At 37.9% G+C, this 27,786-nt stretch overlaps 1 protein-coding gene across 11 annotated transcripts in view; it reads right to left on the bottom strand.

The window, feature by feature from the left end:
* Nucleotides 1–27,786, bottom strand: part of ERCC6L2 (ERCC excision repair 6 like 2) — a 194,914-nt gene that overhangs the window by 151,650 nt on the left and 15,478 nt on the right. For 10 of the 11 annotated variants that reach the window (XM_023735820.1, XM_023735821.1, XM_023735824.1 and 7 more), the window contains exon 3: nt 5,852–5,974. In XM_023735820.1, the coding sequence (XP_023591588.1) occupies nt 5,852–5,974 (123 nt within the window). Of the gene's footprint in view, nt 1–5,851; nt 6,000–27,786 lie in introns of all 11 variants that reach the window. The other variant, XM_023735823.1, reaches the window with a different exon arrangement.

Raw genomic sequence — 27,786 nt, 5'->3', positions numbered from 1 at the left:
TTACAGACGTTGCTGTTGTTGTTAGGTGCCACTGAGTCAATTCCGACTCACAGCAACTCTATGTACAACAGAACAAAACACTGCCAGGTCCTGCCCATCCTCATAATTGTTATTATGCTTGAGCCCACTGTTGTAGCCACTGTGTCAGTCCATCGCATTGGGGGTCTTCCTCTATTTCACTGACTCTTTACCAAGCATGACGTCCTTCTCCAGGGACTGGTCCCTCCTGATAACATGTCCAAAGAATGTGAGATGAAGTCTTGCCATCTTCGCTTCTAAGGAGCATTATGGCAGACATTATTGGTGTTCAAAATTATGAAAGGTAAGTCACATGGTTCAATAACTCATTTTAATTGTAAAAGAGGCCAGAGAACTGAGTTATGCTATTATGCAAAGTCCAGAAAGAGTACATAGGAAAAAGAAACTTAGGCAAATGATACCAAACAGTAAAATGAAAAGCAGTGTTTAACTGCTATGCCACTACACACAAAGCACCTCTGGGGGCTATTTCTTACTCTGAAGCTAAGACACGATTTCATAAAATCAGATCTAAAACATAGCATAAATAAAAGTAAAATTATTTTACTTAAATATTATTAAAATCAACAGAAGCTAGGTTAAACAAAGCAAATAGAGAACACTGAATTATTTTCATCTTATTCAGCAAAACTAGCCCAGTGATTTAGCAATATGCTTTTAAAGTTTGATTCCTCATGCACTATGGCATTATAAAAATGATGTGCTATGGATTATGAGAGATCCCCAAAGATGTTTAATGTATGATGACTTTTGTGACAGAAGTAGTTATAGTATTAACAATAATCAGTATGAGCAGTACTGAATATTTACTGTCCAATGTAATCTATAGATATTAACACAGAAACTCTATATAAAGTAGGAATATTTAGTATTTCTATTTTACAGATAAGGAAACTAAGATGTGGAGATATTAAATAATATGCCCAAGGTCATACTGCTCTGGTAAAGTAGGTATTTAAACTCTGGTCCATCTAATTCCAAAGCTCTTAACCAACATATCATGTTAGCACTTTAAACCACGAAGTCCATTCCTTGAGACACATAACTTTTTTATTTACCCCTGTGACTTCAGTACTTTGTACAGTGCTTAGAAAATAGAAGGTGTTCAACTAATAAATGAATTAATAAATGAGAGCATACATGTCAAGGTGCCAATGTAGGAACTGCATTCTCAAAGGACAGTGACAGACCAACAGAGCTGAAGCAAAGGTTTCACATAGGGAGAAATGACATATCAAGTTAATAGAGAAAAATTAAAGACCATAAACTCAAATTTTTGCTATGTAACCCCAAGTTCTAAAAAATATTTCTGTTTTACCTCTACAATCTTAGTTCTTTGAAAAAAGTCCAACCTAATTAATTTATACTCTTGTGCATAGTGGATAATTTTCCTTGGTACACTGGGGCTATATCATATATAGGAATTTCAGTTTAAAACCCATTCTAGTCAGGAACCCTTCCAAATCCTTCTTACAAAAGTAGCATTATAATAATACAAAACTTGACAAATATTCTATAAAAACAGAAAATTATAGACCAACATCACTTAAAATATCAATGGGTAGCAAATGAATGAATACCAAATCTTGCAACTGAAGAAGAAAAGTAAATAAGAGATATGAGAATGGAAGTAAAGAAGTAAAATTATTATATGTAGAAAACATAAGTAAATAAACTAGATGGACAGTAAATCAACTCTTATGAACAGTAAAAGAATTAAAAAAGTAAAGTTTATAAAATTTAAGTGGCATTAATATATACAAACAACCGAAAGTTAGAAAATAACATGAAAAAAAAAAATCTACTTATAATAGAAATAAAAAATACAGACTACCCGGCTTAAGTGTAATGACAAGGTCATATGAAGAAAACGAAAAACTGAGGGGCATAAAATAAATTTAAACAAACAATGAGACTGACTGCTCTTGGATATGTAGTCTCTATATTGTAACTACATTCATTCTTCCCAAATAAACTAATAAATCCAATGCAATGCCAACTAAAATATCAATAGGTTTTTGGGAGAAATTTGAGAAAATTTACTTCTCACAAGGAGAGAAAACTTGTGAAAAAGGATAGAGAAATTCTGAAAAAGAAAAATGAGATATTAGTCCTACCAAATATTAAAATATATTATAAAGCTAAAATAATTAAAACTATTTACAACTGCAAGAGAAATGAAAAACATAAATCAATATAAGAGAACACTGTATTCAGAAACAGACCCAAATATATAAATTAGTTCAATTTTACATAGAAGTGGCCCTTCAAATCATTGCAAAAAAGAGGGCTTATTCAATGGATGACATTATGATAAGTGGCGAACCATTTAGGGGAAATAAAGCTGGATTACTAGATCACTCCTTAATGCAAACCAAATGCCAGCTGAAGCAAAGATGCAGACATAAAACCTAAAACATATAAAGACAGATAAGCTTTACTACATAAAAAATTTAAAATACATATAATGGACAAACGATTAGTATCTAGCATATATGAATAAAGACAAAGAATCAAGGACTATGATTTAAAAATAAGAACTCAGTCAAAAGGTTGGTGGTTCGAGCCCACCCAGAGGTGCCTTGGTAGACAGGCCTGGCAAACTGCTTCCAAAAGGTCACAGCCTTGAAAACCCTATGGAGTAGTTCTACTCTGAACATCATGGTGTCGCTATGAGTCAGAATCCATTTGACAGCAATGGGTTTGGTTTTTTTGGTTTTAATTTTAAAATGGACAAAGATATTAAAGGCATTTTAAATCAAAAGTAGCTTTTAAACATCTGAAAAGATACTCAACCTCATTCAATCTAAGCAATGCAAAGCGAAACAAGATTTATAGATCTATATTTTTTGTCTGTCAAACTGACATAAATTTGTTAGTAACTTGGGCAGGTGAAAAAGTGGAAATATTCACACGGTATTGGTAGAAATATAAAATTGTCACAGCCTCTGGTTGTTGTTAGTTGCTGTAAAGTCCATTTCAACTCATAGCGACGCCATGGTGTTCAGAGCAGAAATCCTCCACAGGGTTTTCAAGGCTGTGACCTTTTGAAACCAGTTCACCAGGCCTGTCTACCAAGGCATCTCTGGATGGGCTCAAACTGTGGGGATATATGCCATTTAAACATGGCTGTACTATTGACAACTGCAGCCCCCACAGGCCTCTATGCTGCACAGCATGTTGAGACTTGTCTCCAACATGTCGAGACTTGTCCGGATGTGTTCTCCCAAACCCTATTGTCCCTTTACTGATTGACTTGTTTACCTGAATTCCTTCTTCCTTGCCCGTACTCAAAGCTCATTGTTTTGTTAATTGCCTTATTGATTGCTGTATTGACTATAAAATAAACTCCTGGGACTGAAGTGGGGGTCGACTCCTCAGAGTGACCCTCCTGGCCCCACTTCTCTGTAAGAGTTGTGCAGTTGGTTACTGTCTTCGCCGTCCAGATTACCGTCGCCGCTGCGACACAAACCACCAACCTTTCAACTTATAGTCGAGTGCTTAACCATCTGCGCCACCCAGGGACTCCTACAGCCTCCTGAAAGGGCAATTTACTTCAGCTACCAACATGTAATATGAACATATCCACAAATCCAGGACCACATACTACTCAATTTCAGTACCAAGAATTTACCCTACAATTATCAGTGCAGAAGTTGTCAAGACATACGTATAAGAATGCTCAGAGTAGCATCATTTGCAACATAATAACCTCTGTTCATATCAGGAACCAAAGAAATAGATCTAAAATACTTGAAAAATATTTTTGCTCAATCACCACTGAAATTACTTCTGATGCTAGAAAAATCTTCCTCCTCTGCTTTAATATGAATTGTGAATTTTACTTAGACTCTCTAAAGTTTTGTCATGCAAAAGAGCAATATTTTAAAAGGAACTATGATTCATTTTCATAAAGACTAAATTTTAATCTAAACTGAACACCCGAAATTGAAAGAATCATTTCAAGAATCAATATTTGAAATGCATAGCTTGTGTTTTTTCCTTTAAGAATTTATTCTTGGCACACATGATCTATTTCATGCATTCTCAGATGATTTATTCACACTTGGAAATTTTAAAATGTATATGAGATGTATCATATAACACACACACATACCTCAAACCTGCCACTCCTTAATTTGTAACATTCTAGTCATTAAAGTTTTTTTGTTTCAAGGAGTTCCAACATTAAGTTTTCAGGATTCCTAGGCAATTCTGACATTAGCACGTAGAGAGAAAGGAATTTATTTCTACCCTATTTCACAGGCTTTCTTTTTAAAATGAGCATTGCTTTAAGTGAACCAATACAAATTTAGATTTTGAGAATTTCATCAAACAAAATTATAGTTTTTGCTGCAATTTACTTCTGGGAAATAGTGTAATCTCATTAAAATATTTATTTCCAGAATTCCAGTTCAAATTACTGAACACATGTGTTTATTGATTCCAATGAGACAAAAGAATAAATGTAAAAATAAATCAATGGAAGTGCTACAATGTCTAGGAGGGTGCTGCCAGATCAGAACAGTGGCAAAGCAGATGAGAAGTAACATTCTCGAAGAACTGAGGAATCCATCTTTTACCTTTAGAACCAAAACCAAAACAAGTTGCTGTGGAGTTGATTCCAACTCATAGTGACCCCATATATGCAGAGTAAAACTGCACTCCACAGGGTTTTCAAGGCTATGAGCTTTCGGAAGCAGATTGCCAGGCCCTTCTTCTGAGGTGTTTCTGGGTGGGTTTGAACTGTCAAGCTTTTGGTTAATAATGAAGTGCTTAACTGTTCTTGCCACCTAGGCACTCCTTACCTTTGGAAAGAACAACAACAAACAAAAGTGAATCTTCCTAGAATGAACCTAAAAACAACAACAAACAAAAGAAAACAACAACAAAAAACCCAACTGTGCAAGGTGAGTTGCAACTATAAGAAAAGTAATGACAAAATAATTAATTAAATGGAGAACAGCTATACTAGTCATCTGCTTCAGAGAAGATGACTCTAGCATTAGTACCTCCTCCCTCTTAATAAAGTACTGAATGTGTTTTTCTAAAGCAAGAGAACTTATTTGGAAGAATTCTAGAGTGTCGGGCCTGAGGAAATTTCTGAATTTAGGATAAAGAAAAAGTCCTAAGCACTTCCAAACAACAAAAAAAAAAACTTCCTCCCAATGAAAAAAGTCAGGATTGGCATAAGATCCTCACCTGCAATAAAGTTATCAGAGAAAATTCTGAACTTAGAATCCTATACTCAGATATAATAATCCATCAAGTATGAAAGCAATATAAAAGCACACAAAATTTACTAAGCAAGAATTAACTGAAGATGTTGAACAAAGCAAACACTGGTATAAATACAAGAAGAAATTAACAAATGCAAAGTCACAGTATAAGAATTTAATATATTTCTCTTAAATTCAATTGTTCAAAGTATTTCAAGTAGACCAAAGAAATCATAATGGTATTAAAAACTTTAACAGTGTAATTAATAGGCTTGATTAAATAGAAATCTATAGAACTCTATTGCCATAAAAAAAAAATGCACACAATATAGAGAACATTTTAAAATAACAGACCACACAACATCAAATATTAAAAACACCTGACCATGGATTTGGTCACAAAGACAATATCAAAGCTACGTTATTGAATGCAACAAAGCCAGAAGTCAACAACAAAGGCTAAGACCTCCCATCACTCTATTTTAATAATTTCTTTAAATTTTCATGTTCTAAAATTTATACTATAAGTTATGATGTTTAGAAGTTTCTATATGCTTTTGCAATACCAGCTTCGTGAATATTTTCTACTTTACCTTTCTTGCTGTACAAGAAGGGGTTTCCTTTTTCATACTTCTTAGTAAAAACTCCGGCATGTTATTTTCAATATCTTCACGAGTTCCCTTTTTATGCAAAACTGCAGCCAGGAATGAAATAACCTGGTGGGGAGGGGGAGAGGAAAGACTATTTTCAATCACTGAGTGTAATGTATCACGATGGACAAAATTTCATTGCCTACATGACTCACTACCCAACTAGTGACAATTACAGACTGCACAAATAGACTTGTTAGGGGAAAAAAACATAAAACATTAGTACTGAGTTTCCTCGTTTATATTAGTATATAAACGTATATATTATAATATACATGTTACTGTTAGTAAAGAATTCTCACACTTATGTCTCTTCCATGATAAATTCCATCAGCTCAATTAATTCTCTCTCTTGATCTCATCATTTGGGACATTACCTTCTTATTTGTTCCTATCCATAGAAACTCTCTCTTCACATCCTCTATTAGAATAAACTGTGTACACTCTTTCTTTCCTATAGAAATAAGCCCCCTAGAGAGGTAATATTTGGCTCCTAAGTTTGTGCACTTCTGTATATTCAATAAATACAGGCAGAAAGGAAGAATGTTAATTTTAAGACAGACTGATATAATTCATCAATAGGTACACTATTTTGAATAACTGTTACCCTCCAAAAAATCAAGGGAGAAAGACAACCGGACAGACAGAAAGACGGAAACATAACTTCATAAAATGAGGAGCAAGAAATATTGAATCATTGGATCTTGATTCGAATTTAAGCTCTGGTTGCTTGATAGTGATGTTAACTTGGGCAAATTAGTCTCTCTGAATAACACCTATAAAAATGGCAAAAAAATTATATTCATAGGGTTGTTTCAAAGATTCATTTAAAAAAGCATATGAGGTATTCATGTGGGGAAAAAAGTTCACTGTTACCTTACAAAAATAAACTATAGAAACATTAAAACCCAGAGAAAAAAACTATGAGAGAATTAGAAAAACAGTGTTAAGAACACAGCTGGGAGAATACCTGTAATCCGAATCCCGAAAAGGATAGAAGAAAAAGAAATATTTCAAGAGCTAAAGTCTGAAAATGCTGAAAAACTGATTCTTTTTAAAAATCAAGCCACAGATTTAAGAGCTACTAAAAAACATCAAGGCGGGTGGCGGGGGGAATCCACATATGATGTCTTATAGAAAATCTGAGAAAACGTGAGGCAGAAAAAAACTTTTAAAAGCAGCCAGAGGTGCAGGAAGGATGGTGGTGTAAGCCGTTGTACACTCCCATCCTCCAACAACAATTCTAGAAGAAAACAAGCAAAAATTGGTGAAATTTATAATCTCAGCACTTTGAACATGAGTTAAATGGGTTGAAGGATTACATGAACACTGAATCGAGAAAAAAGGTAGCATACAGACAGTGGAAGAATGGAGGTTTGCCGAGGGTCCTCAGCCTACTCCCCACCCCAGCTCAGGGCAGCCATCTTGAGGTGGTTGCAGACGGCTCCTTTGGGCAGGGAGCACAGGGTTGGAGCATCATGGAGGACACATATGGGTCAGAGGTACTATGTAATAAGCTCTGGGACAGAGAGGCAAGGTGGGCAAGGCATGAACTGGGACACCTGAGCAGTGAAACCTGGGATAGAGAGGGTCTGGGAACAGAGGGCAGGCTGGGAACCCCCAAGCAGGCAGACCTGGGACAGAATGGCACAGAAATTGCAGTGCAGACTAGAGTCCCCATGCATCCCAGGAAGGAGCAACGTGGCACACAGCATGGGCCCAACTTTATGAGCAGTCAGGCGTGGGACAGAGAGACATGGTGAATACAGCACAGGCTGGGATGCTTGAACAGGCAGACCTGGGAAAGGTCAGTGTGGAGAGCACAGCATAAGCTGGAGTCTCCGTGAGTACTGGTAAAGAGAAACATAGTGAGCACAGCCAGGCCTGAGTTCCTGAGGAGTTAGGGCATGTGGCAAATTGGCACTCTGAGGTTGGTGCTGAACAGCCAATGTCCCAGCTGCAGCTCCTGGGGGAAAGCTGGGACCAGAGTTGCATGACCAGCATTCACGGGGGCGGGGGGATATGCAGTTAGCAGTCAGAGACAGTTGGTAAACTCAAATGGGGTGGGGTGGGGGAGTGAGGAGGAGGCAGGTGCTGGAGGGGCATAACCAGAGTCCCTGGGTAGAGGGAATCTGGTGCCAGAGTTACAGTGTCAACATTCCCAGTATCTGGAGGTGAGGCAACTACACCAGGTGCTACAAGCCATAGAGTAGGGTGCTGCAGTAGCACTGTCAGCATACTCAGTCAGGGAACCAGCAGTGAAGAAGTAATGACCAGCACTCATAGGCAGGGAGACCAATAAGGAAAGGACAACAGCAGATGCATATAGACAGGGAATCCGGAGTTAAAGCAGAGAATCACAATCTTCAATAAATTAAAATAGTATTACTACTAATAACAACAATAATAAAGAGAAAGAAGAGCAAACTCTAGAGTAGGGCAAGAATCTAATCTCCAGAGTTACCATAGTAAAATAGTTTAATGCCCTTATTACAAGAAACAATCACAAAGCATATGAAGGAGGAAAGGGTGGCCTCCAAAAAAAGACCAAAAGGGGAACAGAAACTGTCTCTGAGAAGAACAAATAACGGAATTACTCGACAAAGACTTCAAAGCAACAGTGGTAAACATGCTCAAAGGAAAACACAGAAAAAGAGTTAAAAGAAATCAGGAAAACAATACAAGAACAAAACAAGAATTTCAATAAAGACAGAAGTTTTTAAAACCAAACAGAAATGCTGGAGCTGACAAGTACAATAACAAAAATGAAAAACTCTCTGCAGGTACTCAAAAGTAGATTTGAACTGGCAGAAGAAAGAATCGGTGAACATGATATAGGGCAACTGAGATTATGAAGTGTGAGGAGCAAAAAGAACAAAGCATGAAGAAAAAAGAATAAAGCTTAAGGGATCTGTGGGACACCATTAAGCAGACTACTATACATGAGAGTCCCAGAAGGAGGAGAGAGAGAGAAAGGGATAGAAAAAATATTTGAAGAAATAATGGTCAAAAATTTCCCAAACCTGCTGACACAAATTTACACATCCAGGAAGCTCAATGAACCCCAAGTAGGTTAAATCCAAAAAGAGCCAAACCAGGGCATATTATATCAAAACTTGTGAGAACCAAGAATAAAGGGAAAATCTTGAGAGATGCACAAGAAAAGCAAAATATCACATACAAGAGGTCTTTGATAAGATTAAGTGCTGATTTCTCCTAAGAAACCGCATGTCATACCAGGTTTCCAGGTCACCAACAAAAGATATGTTCATGTTCTACTTATGCATGAGATAACACTTTACGCACACGGAGAAGAGACACAGCGAGATCAGCTTTGCTAGTAGGCACTGGTCTTCCATGGCCAGCCAGTCTCCCCTTGCAGCTGGTACAAGTTAGATGTTCCATGCACACTCACTTGTGCCGCAGTCACAGGAGATCCTATTCCCTCCCTGCCGGGAATAGATAGAGAAGTGGGGTTGGCCAGGTGTCATTTGGTGCCCAGGCATGCACAAGAGACAGAGAAAGTTACTGTGTGCCCCAAAAGGGGGAAGGCTTCTCTGATAAGGAGAAGAAACTGGGAGAGAGAGAGCAACCCAATTCCCAGCCTCTCTATCAGAGAATATTCTGGGCCTGAGGCCTCGGCTTAGGCAGCCCAGATGAAAGGCACAGAGGCAGACCATTCCCCAACACCATGAAGGCAAAAAGGCAATCGGAAGACATATTTAAAGTTCTAAAAGAAAAGAGCTGTCAGCCAAGAATATTATATGCACCAAAGTTGTCATTCAATAATTAAGGAGAAATTAAGACATTCCCAGATAAATAAAAGTTGAGGGAATTTGTTACCACCAGACCACCCCTACAATAAATGCTAGAGTGCCCTTCAGAAGGGAAAGTAAGGGCACCAGACGGTAACTTGAAGTTCTGCATACAAGAAGAAGGAAAAAAAAAAAAAGGATCCATTAAAGGTAATGTCTTAACAAGGATAAAGGCCAGATTTAAGGCATTTTTGGTTGGCAAACTCAACTGTTATGTCCTTCATGCTTAATAATGACAAAAGCATTAAAAATAATAATTATAAAATAAATTTAAATTTAATTTACAGGGTATCTGACATATAAAGATTTTTGACAAGGGTATAAAGTTCATTCAATGGGGAAAGAAGAATCTCTTCAATAAATGGTGCTGGGGAAATTGGATTTCCACGTGCAGAAAAATGAAACAGGATCACTACCACACACACACACACACACACACACACACACACAAAAGTTCAAAATGAATCAAGGACCTAAACGTGAAAACTAAAACTATAAAATTCTTAAAAGAAAACAGAGATGTGTTTGTAGGACCTAGTTTTTAACAATGGATTATCATATATGATAACAAAAGCACAAGTATCAAAAGACAAAAATAGTTACTGGGATCTCATAAAAATTAAGTACTTTTGTTCATCAAATGACTTTATCATCAAAGTGAAGGGACAGCCTACAGATTGGGAAAAAATTTTGAGAACCATATAAAATAATGAAAGTCTAATATCCAAAATAGACAAATATATAATTACATAAATATATAAATACTGTATTTACTCAAATAACATACGTTAGTTTTTTTGTGTGTGCCAACTGCACTCTCCTCCCATGAGGTATTTTGGTAAACACGCTATGCTAATTTTTTTACGTTACTGTAAAAAAATTAGAATAGCACATTTATGAAAATAACAGGGTGAGGGCGTGGTTGAAAAAAACATACAACATGTATGTTATTTGCATAAAATACAGTATATACTAAATACATAGTATGTATATATGCATATGTCTTAGGCTGGGTTCTCTAGAGAAGCAAAACCATTAAAGCGATATAGACATTTATATCAAAGAAATGGCTCACTCGACTGTGGAGGCTAGAACGTCCCAAATCCATGGATTAGGATAGAGGCTTCTCTCGATTCATGCAGCCACAGGGGCTGGCAAAACCAAGATCAGAGGGTCGGGAAGCAGGACTCTTGCTCACAGGCTATGAATATCAATGAATCCCAAGATTGGCAGGCAAGATTGCAAGGCTTCTCCTGATTCACACAGCTGCAAGGGCTGGTGAACCCAAGATAGGCACGTCAGAGAGCAGGGCTCTGCTCACAGGCTGTGGAGATTGACAAATCCTAAGACTGGCAGATAAGTTGACAGCTCAAGTCCCAAGAACTGGAGGTAAGAGGTCAGAGGAACAGGAGGTCAGAGCAACAGGAGGCAGCCACAGGATCCAGAGCGAGCAAAAAGCCAGAAAGTCTACTTATATTCAGATGCAGGCCACACCCCCAAAGAAACTCCCTTTCAACTGACTGGCTACTCACAGCAGATTCCATCATGGGAGTGATCACATATAAACACTGAGAATCATGGCCCAGCCAAGCTGACAAACAATCTTAACCATCACAGTATATATGTATGTATGTATAACCAAACCCATTGCCATCGAATTGATTCCAACTTAAGTGAGCCTACAGGACAGAGTAGAACTGCCTCATAGGGTTTCCAAGGAGCAACTGGTGGATTCAAACTGCTGATCTTTTGGTTAGCAGCTGAGCTGTTAACCATTGCGCTACCAGAGCTCCATAATTATAACAGCTGTTTTAAAATCTTTTTCTGATAATTTCAACATCTGGGTCGTTCTAATGGTTAAGAGATCGGCTGCTAACCAAAAGTCAGCAGTATGAATTCACCAGCCGCTCCTTGGAAACCCTGGCTACTCTGTCCTATAGGGTCACTATGAGTCGGAATCAACTAGACAACAATGGCTCTGGGTTTTTTTAATTTTTTTTATTTTTTTGGTTCAATCTTAATGGAAGCAGACTGCCACATCTTTCTCCTGCGAAGTGGCTGGTGGGTTCAAACCATCGACCTTTCTGTTAGCAGTTGAGCACTTTAACCACTGTGCCACCAGGGCTTCTTTTCATTAACCATTAGGAAGATGCCAATCAAAACCACAAGAAGATACCACCTCACCCTTAGAGTGGCAAGAATCAAAGAATTGGAAAATAATAGGTGTTAGAGAGGATATGGAGAAATCGGACCTCATCTGTTGCTGGTGGGAATGCAAAATGATACAGCCACTGTGAAAAACAGTTTGGTGGTTCCTCAAAAGGCTGAACACAGAACTACCATATGATCCAGCAATTCCGCTCTTAGGTATACACCCAAGAGATTTGAAAGCAACAACGCAAACAGGCACATGTACACCAGTATTCATTGTAGCATTATTCACAATGGCCAAAAGGTGGAAACAACCCAAATGTCCATCAACAAATGAATAAGCAAAATGTGGTATGTACATATAATGGAATATTACTCTGCCATGAACAGAAATGAAGTTCTGATACATGCCAGATGAACGCAGATGAACTTTGAAAACATTATGCTGACTAAAATAAGTCAATTACAAAAGGATAATATTGTATGTTCTCAATAATATGAAATACCTACAACAGGGAAATGTATAGTGATCAGAGTTTAATAATGGCTACCAGGGGGAAATCATTGTTTAGGATGGAATGAGTTTCTGTTTATGGTGATAGAAAATTTGGCAACGGATACTAGGGATGGTTGCTGAATTGTACAATTGTTGAATTGGCAAATGTGTTATCCACATTTTTACAACAACAGCAACAACAAAAAACAGTTGCTACTGAGTGGATTCTGATGCATGTAACCACGTGTTGCAGAGCAGAACTGCTCCACAGGGTTTTCAATGGCTGATTTTTCAGAAGTAGATTGCCAGGAACCTCTGGGTGGACTAAAACCACCAACCTTTCAGGTAGCAGCCAAGCAGTTTAACCCGTTGCACTACCCAGGGAATCTGGAGAAAGCAAAGGGAATGCAAATTTTTGACAGAGATCTAGCCATCTCTACCACATTATACTAGCACTGTAGATAATTCACAGAAGATGAATGATAAATTTACAGTGAAAGTTTATACAACTAATCTGCCAAGGAAAAAACAGAACATGCTTTATTGTGGAATAATGATAAAGTTATGTTTACAGATGAAAAGAACAAAGATGATATTTAAATTAGCCACCTCTAGAATGCTGTTATTGTTGTTAGGTGCACACCAGTTGGTTCTGACTCATAGCGACCCTACATACAACAGAACGAAACATTGCCAGGTCCTGCACCATCTTCATGATGGTTGTTATGCTTGAGCCCACTGTTGAAGCCGCTGTGTCAATACAAGTCGTTGAGGGTCTTCCTCTTTTTTGCTGTCCCACCACTTTACCAAGCATGATGTTCTTCTCCAGGTACTGGTCCCTCATGATAACATGTCCAAAGTATGAGAGAAGTCTCATCATCCTTGCTTCTAAGGAGCACTCTGGCTGTACTTCTTTCAAAACACATTTGTTTTTCTCTTTTGGCAGTTCACGGTATATTCAATATTCTTCATCAACACCATAACTCAAAGGTGTCAATTCCTCTTCAGTATTCCTTATTCATTGTCCAGCTTTCACATGCATGTAAGGCAAATGAAAACACCATGGCTTGGGTCAGGCACACCTTAGTCTTCAAAGTGCATCTTCGCTTTTTAATACTTTAAAAAGGTCTTTCACAGCAGATTTGCCCAAAGCAATGCATCGTTTGAGTTCTTAATTGTGTCTCCATGGCTGTCGATTGTGGATCCAAGTAAAATGAAATCCTTGACAACTTCAATCTTTTCTCCGGTTATGATGATGCTGCTTATTGGTCCAGTTGTGAGGATTTCTGTTTTCTTTATGTTGAGGTGTAATCCATAGTGAGGCCTGTAGTCTCTGATCTTCATCAGTAAGTGCTTCAAATCCTCTTCACTTTCAACAAGCAAGGTTTTGTCATCTGCGTAACACAGGTTGTTGATGAGTCTTCCTCCAATCCTGATGTCTGTTCTTCTTCATACAGCCCAGCTTCTCAGATTATTTGTTTAGCATACAGATTGAATAAATATGGTAAAAGGATACAACCCTGACGCACATCTTTCCAAACTTTAAACCACACATATCCCCTTGTTCTGTTCAAAAAAACTGCCTCTGGATCTACGTACAGGTTCCTCTTGAGCACAATTAAGCGTTCCAGTAATTCCCATTCTTTGAAATGTTATCCATAATTTGTTACGATTCACAGTCAAATGCCTTTGCATAGTCAATAAAACACAGGTAAACATCTTTCTGGTACTCTCTGCTTTCAGCCAGGATCCATCTGACATCAGCAAGGAAATCCCTCGTTCCACGTTCTCCTCTGAATCCAGCTTGAATTTCTGGCAGCTCCCTGTCGATGTACTGCTGCAGCTGCTTTTGAATGATCTTCATTAAAATTTTACTTGCATGTGATATTAATGATATTGTTCGAAAATTTCTGCATTCGGTTGGATCACTTTTCTTTCGAATAGGCATAAATATGGATCTCTTTCAGTTGGTTGGCCAGGTAGCTGTCTTCCAAACTTCTTGGCATAGATGAGTGAGCACTTCCAGTGCTGCATCCGTTTGTTGAAACATCTCAACTGGTATTCTGTCAATTCCTGGAACCTTGTTCTTCGCCAATGTCTTCAGTGCAGACTGGACTTCCTCCTTCAGTACCATCGTTCCTGATCATATGCTACCTCCTGAAATGATTGAACGCTGACTGTCTTTTTAGTACAGTGACTATGTGTATTCCTTCCATCTTCTTTTGATGCTTTCTGCATCATTCAGTATTTTGCCCATAGAATCCTTCAAAATTGCAACTCGAGGCTGGAATTTTTTCTTCAGTTCTTTCAGTTTGAGAAATGCTGAGTGTGTTCTTCTCTTTTGGTTTTCTAACTCCAGGTCTTTGCACATTTCATCATAACACTTTACTCTGTCTTCTCGAGCTACCCTTTGAAATCTCTTCAGCTCTTTTACTTCATCATTTCTTCCATTCACTTTAGTTACTTGTTTAAGAACAAGTTTCAGAGTCTCTTCTGACATCCATTTTGGTCTTTTCTTTCTTTCCTGTCTTTTTCATGATCTCTTGCTTTCTTCATGTATGATGTCCTTGATGTCATTCCACAACTCATCTGGTCTTTGGTCATTACTGTTCAATGTGTCAAATCTATTCTTGAGACGGTCTCTACATTTAGGTGGGATATACTCAAGGTCGTACTTTGGTTCCCATGAACTTGTTCTAATTTTCTTCAGCTTCAGCTTGAACTTGCATATGAACAACTCATGGTCTGTTACGCAGCTGGCCCCTGGTCTTATTCTGACTAATGATATTGAGCTTTTCCATTGTCTTTTTCTACAGATGTAGTTTGACTTGATTCCTATGTATTCCACCTGGCAAGGTCCATGAGTATACTCGCCATTTATGTTGTTGCAAAACGGTATTTGCAATGAAGTTGTTGGCCTTGCAAAATTCTATCATGTGATCTCCAGCATCATTTCTATCACCACGGCCATATTTTCCAACTACTAATCCTTCCTCTGTTTTCAACTTTCGCATTCCAATCACCAGTAATTGTCAGTGCGTCCTGACTGCACGTTCGATTGATTTCAGATAGCAGAAGTTGGCAAAAATCTTCAATTTCTTCATCTTTGGCCTTAGTGGTTGGTGTATAAATTTGAATAATAGTTGTATTAACTGATCTTCCTTGTGGCCATAGGGATATTATCCTATCACTGAGAGCACTGTACTTCAGGATAGATCTTGAAATGTTCTTTTTGATGGTGAATGCAACACCATGCCCCTTCAAGTTGTCATTCTGGACATAGCAGACCATAGGATTACCTGATTCAAAATGGCCAATACCAGTCCATTACTACACACTAATGCCTGGATATCAGTGTTTACGTATTCCATTTAATTTTTGATGATTTCCAACTTTCCTAGATTCATACTTTGTACATTCCATGTTCCAACTATTAATGGATGTCTGCAGCTGCTTCTTCTCATTTTGAGTCTTGCCACATCAGCAAACGAAGGTCCCGAAAGCTTCACTCCATCCACGTTATTAAGGTCAACTCCACTTTGAGGAGGCAGCTCTTCCCCAGTCATCTTTTGAGTGTCTTCTAACCTAAGGGTCTCATTTTCCGGCATTACATCAGACAGTGTTCCACTGCTATTCACAAGGTTTTCACTGGATAATTTTTTTTCCGAAGTAGACTGCCAGGTCCTTCTTCCTAGTCTGTCCTAGTCTGGAAGCTCAGCTGAAACCTGTCCACCATGAGTGACCCTGCTGGTATTTGATTTCAGTGACATAGCTTCCAGCATCACAGCAACATGCAAACCCCTACAATACAACAAACTGACAGACACGTGGGGGACCTCTAGAATAGTAAAAGGTAAAAAACTACATTTCAGAAATGAAACTCCACCATGGGAAAGCTTTTTGTTTTTATAGGCATCCCTTTCTAGATTCAGTCAGGCAAACATTTTTATAGGTCATCTCTCCTCACGGTCAGCTCATGGCCTACAGAGTAAAACAGAGGTGGGAAACAGTGCAACAAACTTTCAGCAACATACGAAGGCATAGTCAAAACTGTGTATTTCATATAAGACAAGAAAAAAGCTTATGTCCCTCATTTTTCATCTCCCTGGAAGATAAAAAAGTGTAGCAAGAGTACTTTGGAATCACACTTCAGAAAGTCTGATGGTTTTCCATGCTTTTAAAACAATACCATGCTACTTTGAAAGGGGCCCAGCCCATTCATCTTTACAAAAATAAATAAAATTCCTAAAATGTGAACTACGGGCCAAAACAAGAAAAGGAATTTTATCTTTAAAACACGAGGAGAGTTTTGTTTCTGCTTTAAAAGGATTTTGGCTCTAGAGGTCAATTAACGTTTCACATTAATGTATTTTCTCCATGAATAAAAACTATTATTTTTCTCTTTATTACCATATTCCTGAGTGAAGAATGTGACTTGTAATGCAATGAGCTTTTAAATTTTAGTATCGTTTTGAAGCTACTAAAGATTATATTATTCAAAACTATATTGAAAATAACCTAAGAAACCATTAATTATTAGCAATCCTACCATTTATCTCAGGATTGAGTTTTACTATCAGTATCAGTACCTTCGGTGATGATATATTTGATAATGTAATATCTAATAATATATAAACAAAGATTCAAAGAAAATCTTTATAGTTTCAAAATGTTCTCTCTCCATTGCTGCTCAAAAAATACTAAAACTTCTTCACATGACAGATGAGGAAATAAATAGGTAAAACACATCGTTATACTTGTTCAATAGTAGTGCTAATAGCACCCCTATAGGACAGAGTAGATTGCCCTATAGGGTTTCCAAGGAACGGCTGGTGGATTTGAGCTACTTTTTGGTTAGCAACCGAGCTCTTAACCACTGTGACACCAGGGCTCTGTAGTTCCTGAGATTCTGTGGCTGTGAAAGCTGATTATCAAATTAAAATTAAAAGTAATAAATTATTTGGATTCAATGAATCTGAGTTCTTCTCTTTCATGATAAACTTTTCAAACACTACACTAGAACTACGCCTTCAACGAAAAAAAAACAACTCCCGCCCTGAAGAAAAACCTTAATGTCCTAATTGCCATCACTCAATTTAGTTCTAAATTGTGGTGAGTTTTCAAAAGCAAACCCAACAAAAAGAAAAGGATGAAAATATCAACTTGCCTGTGAAGCCTTGCTTGACATCCCCAGGCAGACTTGCCCCTCTCCCCACTTCTACTTATCAGACTGGATGAGGAACCCTTGGTCACCTCTTTTCATCATCATTTTGTGAACTTAAGGGTAGCAGTCATGTGTATTTATATTAGGCTCTTCAGTGTCTACCACAGGGCCTGGCCCACATCAGGTAACTAATAAATGTCAACTGATTGAATGAATTAATACTACTAATTAAAAGCTGAATAAAAGACTGCAAAATGGAGGCAGCAGCAAAGGGTGGAGAGAAAAAAAAAACAAAAAACAAGTACTGGAATGGGAATGAAAATGGTTACTTCTTGTATGTCTCTTGATAGGGAAGTCATTTAGTACTCCTGCCTCAGTTTCTTCATTTATAAAGAAGCTGAACAAGATTATGTCTAATATCATTTCCATTGTAAATTCTATCAATTTTTTTAAATGAATAATTATCATCCTATTTATAAGTATTCACATAGACTAGGCACTCTTTAACCAGCCTTCACTGAACCAACTCACCAAACTGACCAAGGTTTTCCATCCCCTCTGAAAAGTGTATAGTCTGGGTAAAGGTTATCAATCTTTAGTGTGCATCAGAGTTACCTGGAGGTTTGTTAAAACACAGATTTCTTGACCCCACCCCCAGAGTTTCTAATTCAGTACGTCTGGGGCCCTGGTGGTACAGTGGTTAACAGCTTGCCTGCTAACCAAAAAGGTGGGCAATTGGAATCCACCAGCCACTCCTTGGAAACCCTGTCTACTCTGTTCTATATGGTCACTATGAGTTGAAATCAACTCAGCAGTAACGGGTTTGGTTTGGTGGGTGAGGCCCAAGAATTCGCAATTCTAACAAGTTGTCAAGTGATGCAAATGCTGCTGGTCCAGAGATCACACTTTGAAAACCACTGCTTTATAGTAAGTACCTCCTTACCTCTCTTCCTGTCAGTTGAGTTGTCTCATTAACAAAGGTCAGGTTCCCAAATTTGTGTATGCCAGCTGAAATTGTTTATTGTAATTATGTAAGTTAGCTAAATATTAAGTAAACTTATAGAGGAGAGTCATTTTCAAATTAGGTGTGAGAATTCTATAAACTATTGGGAAAATTTAATAAAAATCTAAGATGTAGCATTCAGATTTCTTCCTAAGTATCTTTAATTTCTCAGTCCAGTTAACAGCTAAGGATGACAATAGAGGACCATAGTTTGGGGGGACATCCAGGTCAACTGGCATAATGAAGTATATTAAGAAAATGTTCTACATCCCACTTTGGCGATTGGCATTAAAAATAAATAAATAAAAAAGAAAATAGGAAGTAATTAATTATTGGTGTTGAATATATCCTGGGCACAAACAGACAGGAAGAAACTTCTGGAGTGATGGACATGTTCAGTATCTAGACTGGTATCATGATGAAAATCATATGAAAACAATTATCAAACTGTACACTGTAAACACGTGCAATTTATTTAAGTCAAATTATACCTCAATAAAGCCATTAAAAATACACAAACATACATAACAGAACATTAAAATTAATAACACTGACAAAATCAAATGTTGGCAAGAATTTGGGGCAACCAGAACTCTCAAATATTGTTGGTGGGAGTGCAGAATGCTACTAACGCTTTGGAAAAAGGTTTGGAAATTTCTTACAAAACTAAATACACATGAACCCTATGACCAAGTAATCCCATTTCTAATTATTTACCCAAGAGAAATGAATACACCAAAAGACTTGTTCAAGAAAGTTCATAACAGCTTTATTGATAATGACTAAAAACTAGAAACAGCCCAAGTGCCCATCAGTAGAAGAAAGCATAAACAAAATGCAGTATCTATACAATGGAATACTACTCAGCAATAAAAAGGAACTCAACAACATGTATGAGTCTCAGAAATATGTTAAGCAAAAGAAGTCTTATAGAAAATAGTACATCTGTATGATCCTTGTTACATGAGCAGGCAAAACTGATCTACGAGATAAAAACAAAGAACTGAGGTTGCTTCTTGGGCATGGGGAAAAGACTAGGAAGGGACATGAGGAAACTTTCTGGGGTGATAATAACGTTTCATATCCTGAAAGGGTTTGTTTGCCTTACCCAGAGATATGCATTCAACAAAACTCATGGAATGGTGGGTACACTTAAGATTCGTGCATTTCATTGTTTGTAAATTTTGTTTAAAAAAATAAAAAGAATCGTAAATAAATTTTGAACTCTAATTAATGGCATGAATGCTCAAGTGTTTAGGGATGAAATGTATTAAAGTCTGTTACTTTAAAATGCAACAAAAGATTGATGGATAGATATATATGATAAAGCACATATAATAAAACGTTAATAGAATCTAAAAAACCCACTGCCATAGAGTCAATTCTGACTCATAGTGACCCTACAGGACAGAGGAGAACTACCCCATAGGGTTTCCAAGGCTGTAATCTTTACTCGATCTGTATGCTGACCAAATAATCCGAGAAGATGGACAATATAAAGAAGAATGGGGCATCAGGATTGGAGGAAGACTCATTAACAACCTGTGTTATGTAGATGACACAAACTTGCTTGCTGACAGTGAAGACAACTTGAAGCACTTACTGATGAAGATCCAAGACCACAGCCTTCAGTATGGATTACACCTCAACATAAAGAAAACAAAAATCCTCACAACTGGACCAATAAGGAACCTCATGATAAATGGAAAAAAGATTGAAGTTGTCAAGGATTTCATTTTATTTCGATCCACAATCAACACCCATGGAAGCAGCAGTCAAGAAATCAAATGACGTGCTTTATACAGTTCCGGGCACCATGGCAGAAGCACCACGCCATCCCTCCACAGCAAAGATCTGAAAAATTAAGCCAAACAGAGAAAACGGCAATTTTGAATCCCTAAGCATCAAATGAAGAGATAAAGAACTCAGCCAGGCACCAAATGGAATAAGAAACTGACGGAGAACAGAGAGCGAGGAGAGATACATGCAGAGGTCCCCTATTGGCTAACGCAGCACGGATCCGCCATTTTGGACTCCTATCAGAGACCAACAAACGGGGGTACAAGAAAGCAGCTTCACGGAGCCTCCAGCAGAAGACAGAACGACCGATAACCAGCGATATATGCTTTCCCAGCCCCCACCCTTCTTCACATCTACTCGGCCTCCTCTGCTTCCTGCGGCCAGTCTCTTGGCCGGGATGCACCAGCTCCACTCCAGTGTCGCTTGGATTCCACCCGCTCACACTGGCCAGCTCCCTGAGTGTCATTTGTTGGCTGCTAGTGTTGCTTTTTTCCGCTTCCTTTGATTTCTTCTTTACTTCTCACCACCTCCCTCTCCTTTCTCTCAAATACCTGGCTCCCTGTGCCATCTTTGCTTCTTCCTGAAAGGCTGTAAAACGCCATGCGAATGTGAAACTGCTTTCCAGCCCGTGCTGCCACACTGGTGGGATCCCGGGGCTTTTTTGTTTTGTTTTGTTTTCAATTGCTTGTTTACTTTTTCTTTTCTCGAATTGGGAGCCCATTCTAGCACGGCAGTACTGTGCAGCTTGGGACCTACCCCCTCAGTTTGCACAGACACACACAGGGATCCTGAGCACATTTCTTCTTTCTTGTTTTTTGAGGGCTTTTTGTTTTTCTGTTTTTCTGAGGAGGGGTTTCTTCTTCATTTTTTTATTCTTTTTTTCTTTCCTCTCTTTTTCCCTTTTCGTCTTTCTTCATTACTCGGATTCTCGTCTCTCTACACTTTCTTTCTCTTCCTATCCCCTGAATACCAGGCACTGAGTGACACCTCTACCCCTTCTAGCCAGGCTGTACTTCACATCCTGGAAGCAACTTCCCCAGACCTCACAGTCGCACCACAGCGATCCCTGGAAGCTTTGTTTTTCTTCTTTCCAATTATTATTTATTCATTTTTTTCTTTTATAATTCTTTTTGTTTTTCTCCATTTCATAGACTCTCATTTCTCCACTCCAAAGGCAAACTCCCCTAGCCCTTTTGTTTGTTTGTTTGTATATTTTCGGCTCCCGTTCCTCTATTCTCTCTCCCACACCCATCTTAGCTCCATGCATCACAGTCTCCATTCTCTATCCCGCATACCTGCACCATATGCTGAACATCACACCACCAAGCAGCACAGGCATGGCCTACCGGAACCTGCCCTGCACTGATGATCGACCCGCCTTGGTGGCTGTAATAAGTGCCACAAACAACCCATCCCAGCAACTCCTCTTCAGCTAGACCTGCCCTGCTGTACCATATCTGAGTGACTGACCCTGCCAATTGGAGACGGAGGCAAAAAGTATCGTGCCCACAGTCGAGCAAACAACAAAGAACACACAGCCCACCTGCTCAGACATAGCCAAATTAAAAAAAAAGAAAAAAAGGATGAAACAAACAAATCTACAATCAATAAACGAGAAAAATAACTACTAAATGCCCCGAAGACAGCAGACAATATCAAAACATTTACAAAAACAAGACAAGACGATTCTAATACACATACAAAATGAAAAACCAGATGACTTTCCAGTAGAAGAAAAAGCACTAGAATTATCTGATAGGGAATTCAAATCTCTAATATTCAGAGTTATCCAAGAGTTGAAGCAAAAAGCAGACAAAAATGAGGAAAAAATAGACAAATTCAAGGAAAAGGAAGACAAACTGATGGAAAATACAGACCAAAAAATGGAAGAATTCAAGAAAATAATGCAGGAACAAAATGCCAAAACAAATTCACAACTAGAAATCATACAAAAACAACAATTAGAAATCTAAAAGATTAATAACAAGATTTCAGAAATGGACAGCGACATAGAAGGGCTGAGGAGCAGATCTGAAACGGTGGACGACAGGATCAGTGAAATTAAACACAAACACTTGGATACAACACTGTTTGAGGAAAAATCAGGAAAAAGAACAAAGAAAAATGAAGACACCCTGAGAATTATGTGGGATACAATCAAAAGAAAAAATCTGCAAGTGATCGGAGTCCCAGAACAGGGAGAGAAAACAGAAAACACAGAGAGGATCACTGAAGAACTGCTGACGGAAACTTCCCCAATATCATGAAAGATGAAGAGCTGGCCATCCAAGAAGCTCAACAAACCCCATACATGACAGACCCAAAAAAAAAATTACCGAGGCATATCATAATCACACTCACCAAAACCAAGGACAAACAATTCTGCAAGCAGCTCGAGAAAAACATAAAGTCACGTAGAGAGGAGAAACAGTAAGACTAAGCTCAGATTATTCAGCAGAAACCATGCAGGCAAGAAGGCAATGGGACGACATATATAAAACCTAAAAAGAAAAAAACTGCCAGCCAAGAATAATATATCCTGCAAAACTCTCTATACAAATACGATGGTGAAATTAGATCATTTCCAGATGAAAAAAAAATTAAGGGACTATGTAAAATCCAAACCAAACTTACAAGAATTATTAACGGGAATGCTTCGATCTGAGAACAAACAACATCAGACCACAGGCTGAATCTAGCATGCAGGATCGTACCAGCCAGATATTAATCTAGCAAATGAACTCTTAAGGACTATTCAAAACCAAAAGAAATATAACAAGGAATCAGAGCAATTAATCTGTAAATGACAACAACATGAGAACAATAAAAGAGGGAATCAACGGTGTAGGTACAAAACCTTCTAACGGAGAGGAAGGCAAGGCAATACCAAGTAATAATAGACTACTTCAAACTTAGAAAGATAAGGGGAAATTTCATGGTAATCACAAAGAAATTCAGCAAACCTACTCAATAAAATAAAGAGAAAAAACATAATGTCTCAGTAAAAACAAAACCTACAAAAACAAAAGAAATGAAAAAAAAAACAACAAACAAAAGGAATTCAGCACGGAAAAGTAAGAGGAACAAAGACAACCTCAGCATCACAAAAAAAGCGTTATAAAATGATCCCAATAAACTCAAACCTATCAATAATTACATTGAATGCAAATGGCTAAGTGCACCCATAAAGAGATGGAGAGTGACAGCATGGATTGAAAAAACAGCATCCATCAATAGGCTGTCTACAAGAAACACACCTTAGAAACAAAGACGAAATTTACTGAAAATCAAACGTTGGAAGAAAATATATTAAGCAACTACCAAAAAAGAGCAGGAGTGGCAATACTAATATCAGATAAAACAGACTTTAAAACAAAATCCACCGTAAAAGACAAAAAAGGACACTATATAATGATCAAGGGGACAATCCATCATGAAGACATAACCATAATAAACATCTGCACACTCAATGACAGGGCTCCAAAATACATAAAACAAACTCTAACAGTACTGAAAAGAGAAATTGACAGTTCCACAATAAGAGTAGGGACTTCAACACACCACTCTCGGTGAAGGACAGAACATGTAAAAGGAAACTCAACAAAGATACAGAAGACCTAAAGGGCACAATCAGCCAAATTGACCTCATAGACATATATGGAACACTCCACCCAACAGTTGCAAAGTACACATTCTTTTTCAATGCACATGGAAAGTTCTCCAGAACAAACCACATCTTAGGCCACAGAGCAATCCTCAACAAGATCCAAAATGCTGAGATAATTCGAAGTATCTTCTCTGACCACAGCACCATCAAGGTAGAAATTAACAACAGAAAGAGCAAGGAAAAAAAATCAATTACATGGAAACTAAATAACACCCTGCTTACACACCACTGGTTAATAGAAGAAATCAGAGATGGAAACAAAAAATTCCTAGAATTAAACGAGAATGAAAACACATCATACCAAAACCTTTCAGACACAGCAAAGGCAGTCCTCAGAGGACAATTTATAGCAATAGATGCACACATCCAAAAAAAAGAAAGGGACAAATTCAAAATATTAACTACACAACTCAAACAAATAGAGAACAGCAAAAAAAGCCCACAGCCAAAAGAAGAAAGAAAATAATAAAGATCCGAGCAGAAATAAATGAAATAGCAGAAATAAATAGAAAAACAATAGAAAAATCAACAAAAACAAAAGTTTTGTAAGAATCAATAAAATCAACAAACCACTGGCCAGAGGGACAAAAGAAAAACACAAGAGGACACAAATAACCCAAATAAGAAATGAAATAGGTGACGTTACAACAGACCCAACTGAAATAAAAAGGATCATAACAGAATATTACGAAAAACTATACTCCAACAAATTTGAAAACCTACACGAAATGGATAAATTTCTAGAAACACACTACCTACCCAAACTACAACAAAGTGATGTTGAAAATCTGAACAGACACATAACAAGAGAAGAGACTGAAAAGGTAATAAAAAAAAAACTCCCAACAAAAAAAAGCCCCGGCCCAGATGTCTTCACTGGAGAATACTATCAAACATTCAGAGAAGAGCTTGTACCAGTACTACTCAATCTATTTCAGAACATAGAAAAGGAAGCGACACTTCCGAATTCCTTCTATGAAGCCCGCATAACCCTGATACCAAAACAAGGCAAAGATGCCACAAAAAAAGAAAATTACAGACCAATATCTCTCACGAATATAGATGCAAAAATTTTCAACAAAATTCTAGCCAATAGAATTCAGCATCATATCAAAAAAATAATACGCCACGACCAAGTAGGATTCATATCAGGTATGCAAGGACGGTTCAACATTAGAAAATCAATCAACGTAATCCACCACACAAGTAAAAGGAAAGAAAAGAATCACATGATCATCTCAATTAATGCAGAAAAGGCATTCAATAAAGTCCAACATCCATTCCTGATAAAAACTCTCAATAAAACCGGTATAGAAGGGAAATTTCTCAACATAATAAAGGGCATCTATACAAAACCAATAGCCAGCATCATTCTTAATGGAGAGAGGCTGAACATTCCCCTTGAGAACAGGAACAAGACAAGGATGCCCTTTATCACCACTCCTATTTAACATTGTGCTGGAAGTTCTAGCTAGAGCAATAGACAAGAAAAAGAAATAAAGGGCATCCAAATTGGTAATGAGGAAGTTAAACTGTCCCTGTTTGCGGATGATGTGATACTATACATAGAAAACCCTAGAAACTCCACGAGAAATCTACTGGAACTAATAGAAAGACTCAGCAGAGTAGCAGGATACAAGATAAACATACAAAAATCAGCTGGACTCCTATACACCAATAAAGAGAACGATGAAAAGGACATCAGAAAAATGATACCATTTATAATAGCCCCTAAAAAAATAAATACTTAGGAATAAATCTAACAAGGGATGTAAAAGACCTATACAAAGAAAACACTACGCAAGAAATCCAAAGAGATCTACCTAAATGGAAAAACATACCATGCTCATGGATAGGTAGACTCAACATTGTGAAAATGACAATTTTACCCCTAAGCAATTTACAAATACAATGCACTCGCAATCCAAATACCAACAACATTCTTCGAAGAGATGGAAAAACTAATCATTAACTTTATATGGAAAGGGAAGAAGCCCTAGATAAGTAAAGCACTACTGAAGAAGAAGAATAAAGTAGGAGGACTCACACTACCTGACCTCACAACCTACTATACAGCTATGGTAGTCAGAACAGCCTGGTACTGGTACGATGACAGACACATTGATCAATGGAACAGAATTGAGAACCCAGATGTAAATCCATCCACCTACGGTCACCTGATCTTTGACAAGGGCCCAAAGTCTATCAAATGGGGAACACATATTCTTTTTAACAAATAGTGCTGGCAAAACTGGATGTCCATCTGCTAAAAAATGAAACAGGACCCATACCTCACACCATACACAAAAACTAATTTAAAATGGATCAAAGACCTAAAAATAAAGCCAAAAACTATAAAGTTCATAGAAGAAAAAATAGGATCAATGCTAGAGGCCCTAACACATGGCATTAACAGGATACAAACCATAACCAACAACACACAAACTCCAGAAGATAAGCTAGATAACTAGGATCTTCTAAAAATCAAACACCTATGCTCTTCAAAAGACTTCACCAAAAAAGTGAAAAGAGAACCTACAGACGGGGAAAAAATTTTTGGATATTACAAGTCAGACATAGGTCTAATCTCTATAATCTACAAGAAAATCCAACACCTCTACAACAAAAAGACAAATAATCCAATTAAAAAGTGGGCAAAGGAAATGAACAGACACTTCAGCAAAGAAGACATTCAAGCGGCCAACAGACACGAGGAAATGCTCACAATCACTAGCCATTAGAGAAACGCAAATTAAAACCACAATAAGATACCATCTCACACTGGCATTACTGGCACGAATCAAAAACACTGGAAATAACGAATGTTGGAGAGGCTGCGGGGAGATCAGAACCCTTATGCACTGCTGGTGGGAATGCATAATGATACAACCATTTTGGAAAATGATATGGTGCTTCCTTAGAAAGCTAGAAATAGAAAAACCATACAATCCAGCAATCCCACTCCTAGCAATATATCCTAGAGAAATGAGAGCCGTCACACGAACAGATAATATGCACACCCATGTTCATGGCAGTGTTGTTCACAATAGCAAAAAGATGAAAACTACCTAGACGCCCATCAACAGATGAATGGATAAACAAACTATGGTACATACACACAATGGAGTATTATGCAATGATAAAGAACAATGATGAATCTGTGAAGCATGTCATAACACGGATGAAAATGGAGGACATTATGCTAAGTGAAGTAAGTCAACAATGAAAGGGCAAATATCATATAAGACCTCCAATGTAAAAACTTATGAAAAAGTTTACACACAAAAAGTAACAATCTTTGTTGGTTATGAGGGATGGGAGCGGCGGGGGGGAAATACTAAACATAAAATAGATAAGTGGTAACTTTGGTGAAGGGTAAGACAGTACACAATACTGGGGAAGCCAGTACAACTTGTACAAGGAAAGGTCATGGACGCTCCACAGACACATCCAAACTCCCTGAGGGACTGAATTGCTGGGTGGAGGGCTGTGGGGATCATGGTCTCAGGGAACATCTAGCTCAACAGGCATAACACAGTTTACAGAGAAAATGTTCTGCATTCTACCTTGGTGAGTAGCGTCTGGGGTCTTAAAGGCCTGTGAGCAGCCATCTAAGATACTCCACTGGTCTTACACCTTCAGGAGCAAGAGAAAATGAAGAGAACAGGATACAAGGAAAAGATCAGTCCAAAGGACTAATGGACCATGGCTACCAAGGCCTCCACCAGACTGAGTCCAGTACAGCTAGATGGTGCCCGGCTACCACCACTGACTGCTCTGAC

The sequence above is a fragment of the Trichechus manatus genome, unplaced genomic scaffold (genome assembly GCF_000243295.1).
Source record: "Trichechus manatus latirostris isolate Lorelei unplaced genomic scaffold, TriManLat1.0 scaffold00082, whole genome shotgun sequence".
Taxonomy (NCBI): Eukaryota; Metazoa; Chordata; class Mammalia; order Sirenia; family Trichechidae; genus Trichechus; species Trichechus manatus.
This window is presented reverse-complemented; position numbering and strand designations above follow the sequence as displayed.